Raw genomic sequence first — 14,356 nt, forward strand, 5'->3', positions numbered from 1 at the left:
GAATGTTTCTTCTGTTGATGTCAGATGTCAGTGCACAGCATAGCCTTAACATCTCTCCACAGCCAGAGTAATGTCAAGACAGGAATGCAGGCTCCACACTTCACTGCAGACAGGAAAAAGAAAAAAAAAAACTGAGGAGACATTCAAGGTTTTTTAATGTTTAATAGGCCACTCAACGAAATGTAAAAGTTATTCAGTCACCCCTGTTTGCCCACAATACTCAAGCTTTCTTTCTTCCTCTCATTATGTATTTTCTCGGCATGCTTTGTGACATTTAACCTATCGTCCTCTCCCTAAACTCTGCCACTAAATTTTATACTGACACATCTTCTCTAATTGTGCACACTCTGAAATCTAATTTCACCCAAGTCTGACTTCATTGAAACCACGTCCTTAAGAGAAAGAGAGAAAAAAATCTCTCTTTCTCTTGCTCCCTGCCCTGATGTCACTGGAAAACTGTTCTTGTGTTGCTAAGAGACAGGCAAAGAGAAAATATTTGGGTTGTATTTGTGGTTTAAAAAAGAGGAAATTTTAGCTATACCAAATGGACAAAAGCACTTTCATCCTTGTTTTTAAGAACAGAGAGTAATTGGTTCTATCCAGAGCTATTGTGTTTATGTGCGATGGGTGCAGTGCAGGACAGAGAAAAAGAAAAGAACAACAATATAAACTTGGACCAACAGCTGTTTGCTTATGTTTCAGTCTATTTGAATTGCGAACCAGAAATATTAACAAGATGCTATCATGCAAAGAACACTTCTGTTTGTATTTGTGTGCCATATGCATACATGTGTGTGTGTTGTGGTATAAGACCTGCAACAACTAGACAGAACCTGAACTCAAGAACCACTTACTCGAGTGTGGCCCGAAAGAGACTGCTGGTTGTTTTGATCATGTTATATGAAGTGAAACTCTGACATAACACCAAACAGACAAATAGGCTGGTGGAATATATTCACGTGGATGCTTCACTCATGTCAGAGGTGGTGACTTGCACAGGATTAGATACACATTGACAGAAGATTCCGAACTCTCTGTTTCACAGAGGAGCGGCTTACATCAAAGCATACCACTTTCCCGCCACAGCCCAACCTTTTGGAACGACTGAGAACAATTGAAAAGCAATAATGTGAAACTTGATTTCACATGATTTCACTGGATGCTCGAACAGTGCACAGGTTCTGTACTATCACATCACAAAACTGTGGCTAAGGCGTACCAAACTCTGACAAAGACCGATCTTAAAGGCAAATTCTTAAACTTGGAAATAGCTAATAGGCTTTAGAAGTGAGTTTTAGTATGGCATCCCTCCAGGCTATAATGTGACACCAACATGCGTACGAGCATCATCTCTTGCATGGCTAGATTTTGGGGTAACAAACAGCTGGGGAAATTCCTATTAACCTCATTCCTCCTTAAACCAAAGAGGTTGACCAAATATATTTGCACTGCAGAGATGTAGAAAGCAGGATGAGGCGGGGATGAAAAATATCAAAAGTAGAGATGAGGTATAGGATAAGCAGCCTGGACAGACACAAAAAAGGGATCAGTACAACTCTGACTTTTATAAAGACTGGAAAGAGAAGTGAAGCTATGCCTGTCCTGACAAAGCAGATGTCAGCAGCTGGCTAAATGATTCATCAAAGAGATCTCTGCTTAGCAGGATCTCTGCGGGAATCGTGGATAGATATATTTACAATATTATACAGTTAGAATGACAAGGGGGAGACAGAAATGAGAAAGGGAGAATACAACTTTAATGTCCATATATTAAATAAAATACAATTTAAGAAAAACATCTTTCGGGTAAAAAAGAGAAACGGAGTCTCGAAGAATTGAGCACGCCAATTGCCTGTGGGATAAATTACTTCCTATTATGTTCTTTGTAGCCAGAGGCACACTGTAGCGCCTAGCAAAGATTAGCTTTAGAAATAAACAATCTGGGCTTTAAGACATGCTTTTTTTCACATGTTGAAAGGTTAATAAAGTAAAAAGAACTCCATTATAGTTGGTAAGCAACCCTGCACACAAGCGGTGTATGAAAGGTAGTGTGGAAACAGGTCATTATAGATATTATATATGGCCTCCACATACTGTTCTTTATGAAGCTTAGCATGTTTGCTTATCAAATACATTCACTGCACATGTTTGTCTATCAAACATGTTAATCCTCTTATTATGAGGCTATAGTCTTGTATTCTGGTTCCCCAACAGAATAGCCTGTGGACATGAATATTCATTGTAATGAGAAACCGCACATATAATGTTATATTTGTGTTATATTTTGTGTTATAATGTATGCGATGTGTCGACACAGCTGAGAGAAACTTAAAAGTAAACTGAAGATGAAATATGGAGAAAAATATTGATTATTTGACTACATGTGCAAAGCGTGACGGTTGTATTGAATAAAGCACAAGAAGAAGAAACAGAGTGAGACTGGTAGATTGAGCAAAAGAAAAGTGTAGGCTGGCTGCGGCAGGAAGGAAAAGAAAGGGGAGGTAGTGCATGTGTTTCTACTTTAGTATGCACGTCAAGCAGGGCTGAAATTAGTTGTGATTTACTGGAATGTGCTGCTTACCGCTCTCTGCTCCAAAACAGAAAAGGGGCAAAGAATAAGCTAATGTGCTGCTTTTTTCTTTCCTTTTAGCTCTTTTAAAGATGAAAATCTGTTTGGGATTTAGAAGCTTTTACACATCTAGACTTATTCTGTCTTCCAGAAACATCTGACCTGCAACTGACAAAAGATGATTTTAACACATAGATTTCCTGCTTGGTTGAACATCCAGTTTCCACACATAAGCTGAACAAATAAGCACTTAAATCAGATTTTTTGAGGTGGGGTTGTATGAAATACACTCCATAGTCAGTGTATTACCTACTGTAGATGGTGGTCTTCACGCCCCCAGTTTGGAGAAGCAGGCAGGAGTACTGGCACTGAAGCTAAGCAATGTACTGCTGTGGACGGGGGCAGCAGCTAAAAATATTTTAGCAACCTAAAAAGCAGCCGTTGCATCCATCTATATTCTCTTCAAAGCCTCCAGACTCCATTGACAAAAACAGCAATTTTACCATGCAGAACACGTTAGTTGCAGTTTTACTGTCGATTGGTTTTGTGTGACTTTGGTGAATCTGAACAAAAACTTTCAAACACCAAAGTCACACAATAACACAAACAAATTACCCGTTGAGTCATCGATAGATCAGCAACACCAGTGTTCGAGTGGCTGATGCATAGTTAACAATGTTGGTTCCCCCCGGTTTGGTTGATTGTTTATTGTTTATTGTTTATTGTATCCTTTGGATCCCCATTAGTCTTCATAGAGATGAAGACTATTCTTCCTGGGGTCCACATTAAATCAAACAATTATTACACAATTACATCATTACAGCATTTACACAGATAATAACATGAAGTCATTCATCCTAACATGATTATAATGTATATTAACATGATTATAATATAAATTAAGTAGTACAAGGTATGATTATAAAAAGAGTTACATGATTATAGAAGAGTATACGAGGTAAGCATACATTTTACCATGACGTTCAATGCAGATGTATTAACATATTTGAGTTCAACTTAACATGATTTCATATTTCATATTTTCATAGAAGACTATTGCAGCATAAGATTATGATTAAACACTGCTTCTCTCAGTGATGGCAAGGTTTATATGTATTGCTGCAGCACCTGTCCACAGCAGTACATTGCTTAGCCTCTATAACGACTGGCATCTATTGTAGGTATTGCACTGACTATTGATGTTTTACTCACAAAACCTCACTTTCAAACTATTCCTTTAAGTGTGAGCTGTTTGAAGGATTATTCTTAAGACTTTGTATGGCAATAAACGTGACCATGCTAAGTACCAGTTCAGATCGGTTTTATGATCAAGTGTGTGTGTGAGAGTTTATGTGTGTACATGAATGTATGCACTTAGGTAGAAGTGCACGGAAGGTCTGCTTGGTTTTTTCTGCAACTACTCTGCACCGCCTGCTTCTGGCTCCGATGACTCAAAGTTATTGACTGCAATCTTCAATCTGCAAATATATGCATGCATTTATGCACACGCTTTCAGTATGTTCCTGAGATGTTGAATCTTGAAACGGAGAAATGTTGCAAATGTTCACTCAGGCAGTCAAAACCTGTTTCCCCACAGTCCATTAAACCAGTGTGTTGTGGCCCATATGAAGCTTTAGCTGAGTTATTGACTGTCTGCCCTGCACCCTTCCCCCCACGGGCCAATCGATTGGCTAGTCTGGGTCAACTAATGGTCCAATGGGTCCATGACTTCTCCTTCCACAGCAACAGCCATGATCGATCATCAGTATCCCACCTTCTCCCATAATCATATCTGCCAAATCATTTCACCTTTTTAGTTACCACTTCCTGTAGTTCTATGCATGTTGTTTGAATGACATAGTTATCAACCTGTAGTTTTCTTTTGTTTGTTTCCCTCTTTGCTTTGCTGCCTTTTTTCCTCCTCTCATCTCTCTCTGTCTACGGTCTCCTGTCTTCTTCTTTCACTCTATCTCCTAAAATTCTCCGTCGTTTTCTACAAATTGTTCTGCCACTTTATTCCACTCTCCATTCTTCCACTTGCCTGCATTGTGGCACACCCTCCTCTCCTGCTTGTAGAGTGGTTGATCAGTTCACCCGAGACCAGTTAACCATACTTCTGCCTACTGGCCCCGGGGGAAAGCGGCAAGTCTCAGCCAGGTCAGTGACAATATAAGACAGATCCTGGACACATAATGGGACCTGGATACATTTGGGACATTTGACACAGTTAATTTATGTATTCTCCTCAACAAAGCCTCGTAACCAAAGGTGTTATTAAAATAATAATGACTTTATTTGTATAGTACTTTGATTTTTTTTTGAGGCGACTAAAATAGGTTTTTCTGCTGCCCCACTACACTGACTATGGGTAAGTACCTCATACAACCGCACACAAAAAAAAATCCAATATATCCCTTTAAATAATTGAATAACTGAAAATAATAAGAAGGGAGGTTGAAAATTGAGGGCTCTAAAACACATGACCCAGCCAAGCAAAATCAAACACTAATTTAAATCTGATTAATACCATAATGTTACCGACTTATCACCTCAACCAAAAAAAATCTACTTTCGCATTTGATTAGATCAGTGGCCCCATCATTTATCCTTAATGCAAACATCTCCCTGGATGGCCAATCCGACACTCAAGCTACTGCAGAGCTCACAGTCATTAAATATGATTAACTTTTTATTACTGTCTCACTCTCAGCTCTCCGCATCACCAGTAGATCAGAGAAAGGCTTATTAGAGCTGAGCCTAAACTAACAGCTAGTGTAAAGATCAAATAGATCATGAGATGAGTGAATGTGTGTGTTAGAGAGAGAGAGAGAGAGTCTGAGAAGGCTAAAGCTTTGCAAAAGATTATAAAATCTCGGCCTCTGCAGTCATTTAATGACTTCTCATGATTTCTGTCAGTCAATTTTAAGCTATTATACTTTATTTTATACTTGAGTCAAATGTTATTTAAAAAAATATACCTTGATAAGCAGCTTTGTTGTAATTCAAAGTTTGCTGTAGAAAAGAATAAAAAGACACTCAACTATGCTGATGGGGACAAAAGGGCGTTCCCTGATTATTATTCGCTGTGGAAGAGCTAATTTTTTGTGTCGTGCTTTTGCACACACAACTAAGAAAGGCACTTAGGTTCTTTTCATGGAGCTGGAGGCAGGCTGTTGGGTAGAGGAGAGAGTCAGAAGATGAACTGTCTGCCAACCTCCCCGAGAGAGTGGAGCTGAGGGGCCAGCCGAGACAAACCAAATGAACCACACACAAAAAGAGACTATAAATATACTTAGACATACTCACTTTCTCTGTGCTTCTGTCATCTCACACACACATTCATATATACAAAGAGATGACAACTTAGGGGACAAAAAACATTTTCATAACAGATTTATCTGCTGATTATATCCTCAATATATCAAAAGTGGGGTAGGTAAGCCATTTCTTGGAAATGGCAACAAAAAAACTGAAAAACACAACATTTTGGGAATGCAGCTCTCCCCTCTCTGTCCGAAGCCCCTCCCACCAGACGAGCACAAACATATGCACATGCTACATACAGTCACCTGTACATGTTTGATCCCGATCATGATTGGGATCCCGATGCTGTTATATAGCAGCAATTCTATGATAATTACCGTCCTGTGATTTGAGGTTCTAGCTAACTACATAAACATAAATATGAACTTAATTTACGATAAGCAGGAAGCTTAACTTTTAGCAACATTCTCTCTGTACCTCTGAGACAATTTGCCAATGTTGACCAAAGATATTGACACATATTTTATTGTGTTTATTTTAAGCCTCTTTTTAAGAATTCCGTCCAACTTTTTCTGCAGCATTTTCCACCATTGAATCAGGCTTTCACTATCTGAAGAGACGTGCATGCTCATCTACATTTGTAGAACGGCCAATAGGAATGCCCTCTCTATACTGACATGTGATAAGCCAAAGTTTCCCATCAAAGGTTTTCTAGATTTTCTAAAGCCCAAAACAGAGCCAAGAGGAGTAGCAGAGAGCCATTTTTCTCTCCGACCACTTAGTTTTACAATATGCTGAAATATTATTAAGTGATTTTTTTTTTTTATTTCCAATTTGTCCACCAATTATTTTCAGAAAGCTAGTCCAAGGTAACATGATCATCACATTTTCTGTTTTGTCCGACCCAAAGATTCAATATACTGTAATGAAAGACAAAGTAGGGAGCAAATTCTCACATTTGAGAACATCAAACCAAATGTGTCTTACTGGCATTGGAAAAAAAAAAGATTTTAGTGTGTAAAGTAAAACTTTCTTGATCAAATAATACAGCTTGAGAAATATATCACTTTCAGCCTTATTTTTGTATGTTGACTTGAACAATAACTGTAAATCTGCATCAAACTCGTCCATGTATGTAGCCATTTTTGTGTTCGTAATGTATTCAGCTACTGTCCAATATGTACAGTACATAAACATACGCATATAGGCTGCTGGTTGCACGGTTCTTTTGTTGTTGTTCGTTGAGACAAACACTTTTTCATTTTCTACCTTTCACATCTCTTTAAAACTCTTAAATTCCAATATGTATTAGTGCTGTAGTCTTTCTGCGTAAATCTGTTAGACCTGCACATAGGAATATATTAGACTTCTTTTAAGCTAATAAAAAGTTTCCAAGGTTGTTCTTCCATCAGACATTTTAACAAAAGAGGTTTACAAAGTTAACTTTTGACTGTGGTAGTGACACACAGCACTCGTCTACACAACGTAGAATAGTTTGTGTGTTTTTGTAACGCAGTCTCAAAAATGTCTGGCTTGTTAATTCATCGTTCATGATTTCGTCTGTAAACCAAGCTATTGAAGTTTGCAAAATTAAAAAGTGTCAGGAAAGGCTTTTGTGAGTGATGATTAAAACCCACATTGCAATCTTGGCATTGATGAACTCCTACAGCGATTAGGAAAGTTGCCTTTCTTTGCTCACCAGTCCAGCCTCCAAGGCTTACACAGCCCAGTGGATGTCACAGATTTTGCTTTTGTGTATTTTTTTTGTACCTTCTCTTTATAAAAATAACCTTGTGCCTAGAATATAAAGAGGGAGAAAAGCTTGACTGCAAGGAGCTCTTGTGCATTCATTTTAACTTATTCAATGACCTTGTTGCTGAGTTTATTTATGTTGCTTATTTTATATTAATATTTTTTCAGCACTCAAATGTGTTTGTAGCTGTCCATTTAGAGACAGACCTATATGATTACTTAGGCTAATATGACAAATGTATTGCTTGATACTATACTTACAATTATAGATAATAGAAAAGTAGTTTAAATTTGTGTAGTACATGTGGCTGGTTTGTGTGCATCATATGTAATTAGGTGTTCATGCAATGGTTTCAAGTTATAATTGTTGAAATCAATTTGGGCTGACGGACAAAGGTCTTCCAACACCGTTAAAGTCCCCCTCCACTCAAAAAGGGGTTTTCTTACCATTTGGTGTGTTTCGATGTAGTACTTTCTGAGTACTTTTTGGAAAGCGGCTGAGTGTTTTTGCTACGCCCACTAGTTAGTTCCCCTTGGCCTCTGTTTCCATACAGGGACTTTTGTATTGGCTAACCAACGGAGTCAGAATGTGACAACAGACCGACGCGGCAAGCAGTGTTGCAACTTAGCATTTAGGAACAATTCAGACCTCTCTAGCGACCTTTTTCAAAAAAACAACTAGCGACAAATCTAGCAACTTTTTCTGTTGTTATTGGAGACTTTTGGAGACTTTTTACTCTTCTTAACAAGTAGCAGGCGCCGTCCAAAAGCACTCACTAGCGTCCTTCCACAGCAGTCTCGCACAGCTGCAGTCAGAGCAGGAGCTGTTAACCCCTCAGCGTCCAGTTGTCACCAGTCTGCAAATGAATCAAACATGCGCGAAGTTGCCGCTAACTGGTTAAGTTGGGCGGATCCTCTCTCTCAAGCCACTCCCATAGCGGCTCACTAGAGGGAAAAGTACCTAATGGAAACGTGCCTTTGATGTCCCCTAAAGTGTCTGAGCTCGACACTGTCTTGCCTCTTTCTCAACATTTGTCACTATAGAGGTGTTTTTACATTCCTCTCCTGGAGAAAGAGATGTCTGAATGTCAGATTTTTGTGCACAAACGTATCCTGGGCAAGCTAGATTTGGTTATAATGCAACCTTGAAAGCAAATCAAAAGCTGTAATAGAAACCTGAACTTGTCAGTATAGAGAGCAAACACACTATTACAGTGCCTTGCAAAAGTATTCTTACCCCTTGGATGTTTCACCCTTTTGTTGCTTTTACACATGAAATCATGGTCAATATAATTTGGCCTTTTTAAAAAGAATTTGCAAAAAAAACATCTTTAATATCAAGGTGAAAAAAGATTTTTACAAAACAGTATCAATTAATTAGAAATATAAAAGGTAAAATAAACGATTGCATAAGTATTCATCTTTAAAGTAACTGACCTAATTCAACAGAGTTCCAGCTAGTTGATACCAGCAGTGTCACAGTTAGTGAAATGGAGATCACCAGAGTACAGTTGATGTGTGTCAAGTGATTATAGTATTAAAAACATGTGTCTGCGAGGTCCAGTCACTGGTTCATCATGATTCCTGCTACAATTGCAACATGAAGAAAAAGGATCACTCCTAGCAAATCAGAGAAAAGATCATTGAAAAGTATAAGTCAGGAGATGGCTACAAAAAAATTAAATTCACTGGACATCCCAAAGAGTTCAGTTTAACCATCATTAAGAAATGGAAGCAGTATGGCACTTGTTTAAATCTGCCTGGAGCTGGCCGTCCTCACAATCTGAGTGACCGGACAAGAAGAAGACTGGCCCTGCAGCCTTCCAGGACCTGCTGCTGAGGAGCATCCCCAGAGCATGATGCTGCCACCACTATGCTTCACGCTGGAGATGGTGCATTTGTGGTGGTGTGCAGTGTTTGGTGTTCACCAAACATATCGTCTAGTCTGACAGAAAGGTCAGTTTTTGTCTCATCAGACCGTAGAACCTTCTTCCTATTGACCCTGGAGTCTCCCACATGCATTTGGGCGAATTCCAGGCGAGATGTCATGAGCTTGTTTTCGCTGCCATACAGCTCCGACTGGTGAAGAACCAGGGCAACAGTTGTTGTATGTACAGTCTCTTCTATCTGAGCCACTGAAGCTTATATCTCCTTCAGAGTGGTCCTAGGTGTCTTGGTGACTTCCCTCTCCAGTCTTCTTCTTGTCCGGTCACTCAGATTGTGAGGACAGCCAGCTCCAGGCAGATTTAAACAAGTGCCATACTGCTTTCATTTCTTAATGATGGTTTAACTGAACTCTGTGGGATGTCCAGTCAGCTGGATATTTTTTTGTAGCCATCTCCTGACTACTCTCCTTCTACTGGACCCCCCAGACACAGATGTTTTTATACTATGATAACTTGACACACATCAACTGTACTCAGGTGATCTCCATTTCACTAACTGTGACACTACAGGCATCAACTAGCTGGAACTCTGTTAAATTAGGTCAGTTACCTAAAGGGGATGAATACTTATGCAAGCACGTATTTTACCTTATATATTTTTAATTAATTGATGCTATTTTGTAAAAATCTGTTTTCATTTTGATATTAAAGAGGGTTTTTATTGCAAATTCTTTTTTAGAAAGGCCAAATTATATTGACCATGATTTCATGTGTAAAAGCAACAAAAAGGTGAAACATCGAAGGGGTAAGAATACTTTTGCAAGCCACTGTACATCGCAGCAGATATTGTATGTTTTGCAACCATTAACGCTGTGTCAGTGACTAGCAGTAACAAGCTAACAAACGGCATGAAAGATGCTAACAACACTTACCATTCTGACACGTCTGCTAGTCGTTGATTTTGGTGCACAAGAGACCCCTTATTTGAAAGATTCTGCTATATATGTTTTTGATGGTTCTTATAATTTGTAGTGGCTTATTGCGTGTTTTAACCAGTAACCTCTCTGTCATCATGCAGTATCACTTCATGCTGGCATGTATGCTATGAGTTGCAGCCCAGCACTGTTTGTTTAAGCGTGTTTTTTGTGTTTTGTTTCATTGAATACATTTGTCTGAGCCCATGTAAAAAAAGGCAGGATATGCTTTCTAGCAGATTTGGCAGCTAGCTACTTTCCATCTGTAGTCTCTGGCTATTAAAATTGAGTAGATTCAGTGTGTGATCTGCATGTGAATGCAGAATCGTTAAGCAACAGGACAAGATTTTTGTATCTTTGTATCTGGTTTCTTTTTGTTGTCTCAGTAGTATTGACCTATCAAGTTTGTGCAGGCTTTGGTTGCACGCAGGTAAAAAGTCAGTGTTGAGAGAAAATGATGCAGAAGGCATTGTCTAGGAATCCATCTGCAATCATCTGACAATGATCTAGTTTTTTATTAGCTTCAGTGTGCTGGTTTTAGTTTGCAATATTTGATGTCCCTTTCCTATCCACCTGTCTTATGAAATGGATGTGCAGTTCTTATCGATACAATATTAAATGAATGAGTTCATTAACCTTGATTCACAAACAGCCATTGATTTGTTATACACATCCTTATGCCCAGAAGATGCTATTCCCTTTTTATTTGCACAATTTCACAGTGTAAAAAGCACTTATAGGTGGGTTGGGTGTATCTGAGCAAAGGTGTGTTGCTCGACTTTGCGGTAGCTCATAGGCTGAGGCAGATAATAGGTCGCCTCCTCTGTGCCAGGGTGACTAATCCCCTGGACCATATGTCAGCTGCTCGTGAAGCCCAGAGCCAGTACAGCAAAAGGACAGAGCTATGCAGGACAGGAAAACATACTGTGCATCCACATGTAAGCAGTCACTGGGCTTTTGAATTTTTAATTACTTGAAGATTGTGTCAGTAGGTTATAGGTTATTGTTTATGTCTGCTTGTGAACTGTTTTAGTATTTACAGAATGTTAGTCACTGTGACTAGAACAGGAGTTAAAGATGAAACAGAAAATGGAACATTTTTACAAAATGATTTGTTTTGAAGGGGGAAAGAGGAGCAGGGAGGATGCTGTGGATCATCATTGGGCTACTGTGACACAGAGTGGTGGTCAGAGTGTAGCAGAGGAGTTTAAGGTTCAACCCAGCTGCTGCTACATCACACTAAAGCTAACTGAAATCTGCTCTCATTCCAGGAGACAGCAGCGGCCTCAGGGAGGAGGAGGAGGAGGAGGCGGCGGCGGAGGAGGAGGAGGAGGAGGAGGAGGAGGGGGCGGAGGAGGAGGGAAGAACCAGCCTCAGCTGATACAACAACAGTCACCACAGCACCAGAGGGATCAAACCCAACAACAGTCTCCAAACCAACAACAGAATTCAACAGAACTGGGAGACAACAGAAACAGTAGTGCTGGTCGGCCGCCCCGCCAGTATCAAGGAGGACATGGGCAGCGCCAAGGAGGACCCCCACACCACGGATACAGCCAGAACCGGCGTTGGCACCTCAATCAGAAAGGTCAGGGACATGGACAGACAAACGCTGCAGGTGATAAAGTAGGTCCCCCAAAAACAACCAAAGACAAAGAGACTGAGAATGTAAGACCGGGGGACGAGCAGATCAGACCACCTCCAGACTGCAGCACTAATGAATCACCCAGACCTGAGTCAACACCCAATACAAATGCTTCCCCACATCAGACAGTTAACAAGGAATCTCCCAACCCAACAAGAAGTGAAAAGGCAAGCGAGGGCCAGTCGGAGCAGCCGAAAATCAGCTTGCTACAGTCGTCAAAGGAGAGGCTGAGGAGGAGACTAAAGGACAAGGTACCGGAAAGCTGCTTAGTGCCTGTCAGTCAGTATTAAGGCAATCAGGACTAATGTGTATGTGTATACACATGCTACCATTTAGTCTCATAATTACTTTCATTATGTTCAAGCACACACATGCACTGTCATTAATATACAGCCACAGATTTCTTACACTGCCTTTCTTTAGTCATTCGTCTACTCAGTTATTTAGCATTCAGATTGGCACGCCCAGACCGGCAGGGAGGGGAGCACATGTTCTCACTAAGGAGGTGAAGAAACTAAAGCGGCATTAGCTTAACAGTTTTTGATGTTTTCCACTGTGTGCACTAAACTGGCAAGTCAGCCAACTGTGTTGCTGCTCTCAGCTTCCCCTTCCTCCTCTAACTCATTACCACCAGGGGTGGTTTGATTTGACAGCGCGGGACTCCCCAGCAGGGCAGCGAGGCAGGAATTAAGAAACAGCGACGTCAGTGAATCAATGAATCGAGTCTTGAGGCCAGCTTTTGCTTTATAAGGGCGTACTGAACTGCAGAAAAAAAAAATATTTAGTTTGCAACTTATTCAAGTAGCATTTTTCAACTCACCTTTCCTTTCAGTGTGATAAGTAAAAATGTGGTAATATTCATAAATATCTCTAAACCAAAATAGGATCAGCACACTGGTTACATATCGCAAAGTACTGATTGGGTTTTTACATGATGGTGATTATGCCATGTGCTATTGAAGGGGGGGCTTTTACCCCAGGTGGTATTTCTGCAGTTGCTTTTGTAAGGTTGTCACATAAAATGACAACCTGAAATTATAATTTTATTTGAAAAATATTTATATATTGTCAAGTCAGCTCTTACACCTTAACACCACATATTACAGTTGAGATCACATGAAAACTTGGAGGAAGTAAAGCAACAATCAAATGATAATCAAATGATGAAATAGTTATTAACAAAGAGTCCAATAGATAGAACAAGGTCATTGATAAATGTGTGAGACGTCCCCAGTTGGACAGTGGAACAGTATATAAAAAAATGATAACACTGAGCAATACACACTTTTGTTTAATGAACAGTGTCAAACAACCTGCAGTTTAAAATCAATTCAAATTGATTCATTTGGAACATGACTGTTGGTGTCCAATGATGTTGGTGAAATGTTAAGTGTAAAGAAATAAATATCTACTGTGTATACCGACGCTTTTCTAACAAAAGCAGCTACTTCATAAGGAATAGACAGTCAACGTACAAACTATTCAGTGAATAAAACCACCTTGTTGACATTGAATACTGTCCACATTCCACTCATGTCCTTTTCCATCTCCCTGCCTCAGGAAGAGGCACGAGTGGAGGCTTCAGGCTCACAGAGCATGGACCGGCTGGTGGACCTCCTCAACAACATGAGGAGCAACAGCAGCGGGGTGGAGCAGCAGCTGGCCTCCTTCATGGAGGAGGCGCAAAACTCAGCGCGGTCTGAGGAAACCCTGGCCCAGGTGGTCAGCACCATCTACTCGAAAGCCGTGTCCGACAGGAGCTTCGCCGCCACGGCCGCCAAGCTCTGCGACAAGATGGCGCTGTTCATGGTGGAGGGGACCAAATTCAGATCGCTGCTACTCAACATGTTGCAGGTGAGAGAGCTTATTTTCTTCACCATTGACCCTACCATGCTCTTTTTAAATAAACACCACTAAAATCACAATCCGCTTATATTTATTTGATAGATTTTTTAAAATTATAATTCACAAGTGATGAGAATTTGCAACAGTTGCAACACTTCAATAAAAGGTTTAAAGCGATTTGCAGCAGCTTGTTTTTCAAGATTTTTTTTTTATTTTTGATTTGATTTCCCCAACAAAAAGTTTCCTGTCTTGGTTCGGACTACGGAGCCTCTGTGTTGTTGTTTTAACCCTTTCATGTGACTACTATAGTTTAATTTTGTCGTGATGATTGTTCCCACAAAGTGATTGTTTGATACCTTAATTTTGGTGCAAAAGTTCAGAAAAATTACCCTGTTCTGATAAAAAAAATTATGACACTATT

The 14,356-nt window shown here is 39.9% G+C and overlaps 1 protein-coding gene across 2 annotated transcripts in view; it reads left to right on the plus strand.

Moving 5' to 3' along the window:
* The window catches only part of ctif (CBP80/20-dependent translation initiation factor), a 61,776-nt gene that overhangs the window by 33,537 nt on the left and 13,883 nt on the right, over window positions 1–14,356 (plus strand). For both annotated transcript variants that reach the window (XM_059357760.1, XM_059357759.1), the window contains exons 9-11: window positions 4,646–4,726; window positions 11,717–12,341; window positions 13,651–13,944. In XM_059357760.1, the coding sequence (XP_059213743.1) occupies window positions 4,646–4,726; window positions 11,717–12,341; window positions 13,651–13,944 (1,000 nt within the window). The remainder of the gene's footprint in view (window positions 1–4,645; window positions 4,727–11,716; window positions 12,342–13,650; window positions 13,945–14,356) is intronic.

The sequence above is a fragment of the Centropristis striata genome, chromosome 19, assembly GCF_030273125.1.
Source record: "Centropristis striata isolate RG_2023a ecotype Rhode Island chromosome 19, C.striata_1.0, whole genome shotgun sequence".
NCBI classification, from domain to species: domain Eukaryota; kingdom Metazoa; phylum Chordata; class Actinopteri; order Perciformes; family Serranidae; genus Centropristis; species Centropristis striata.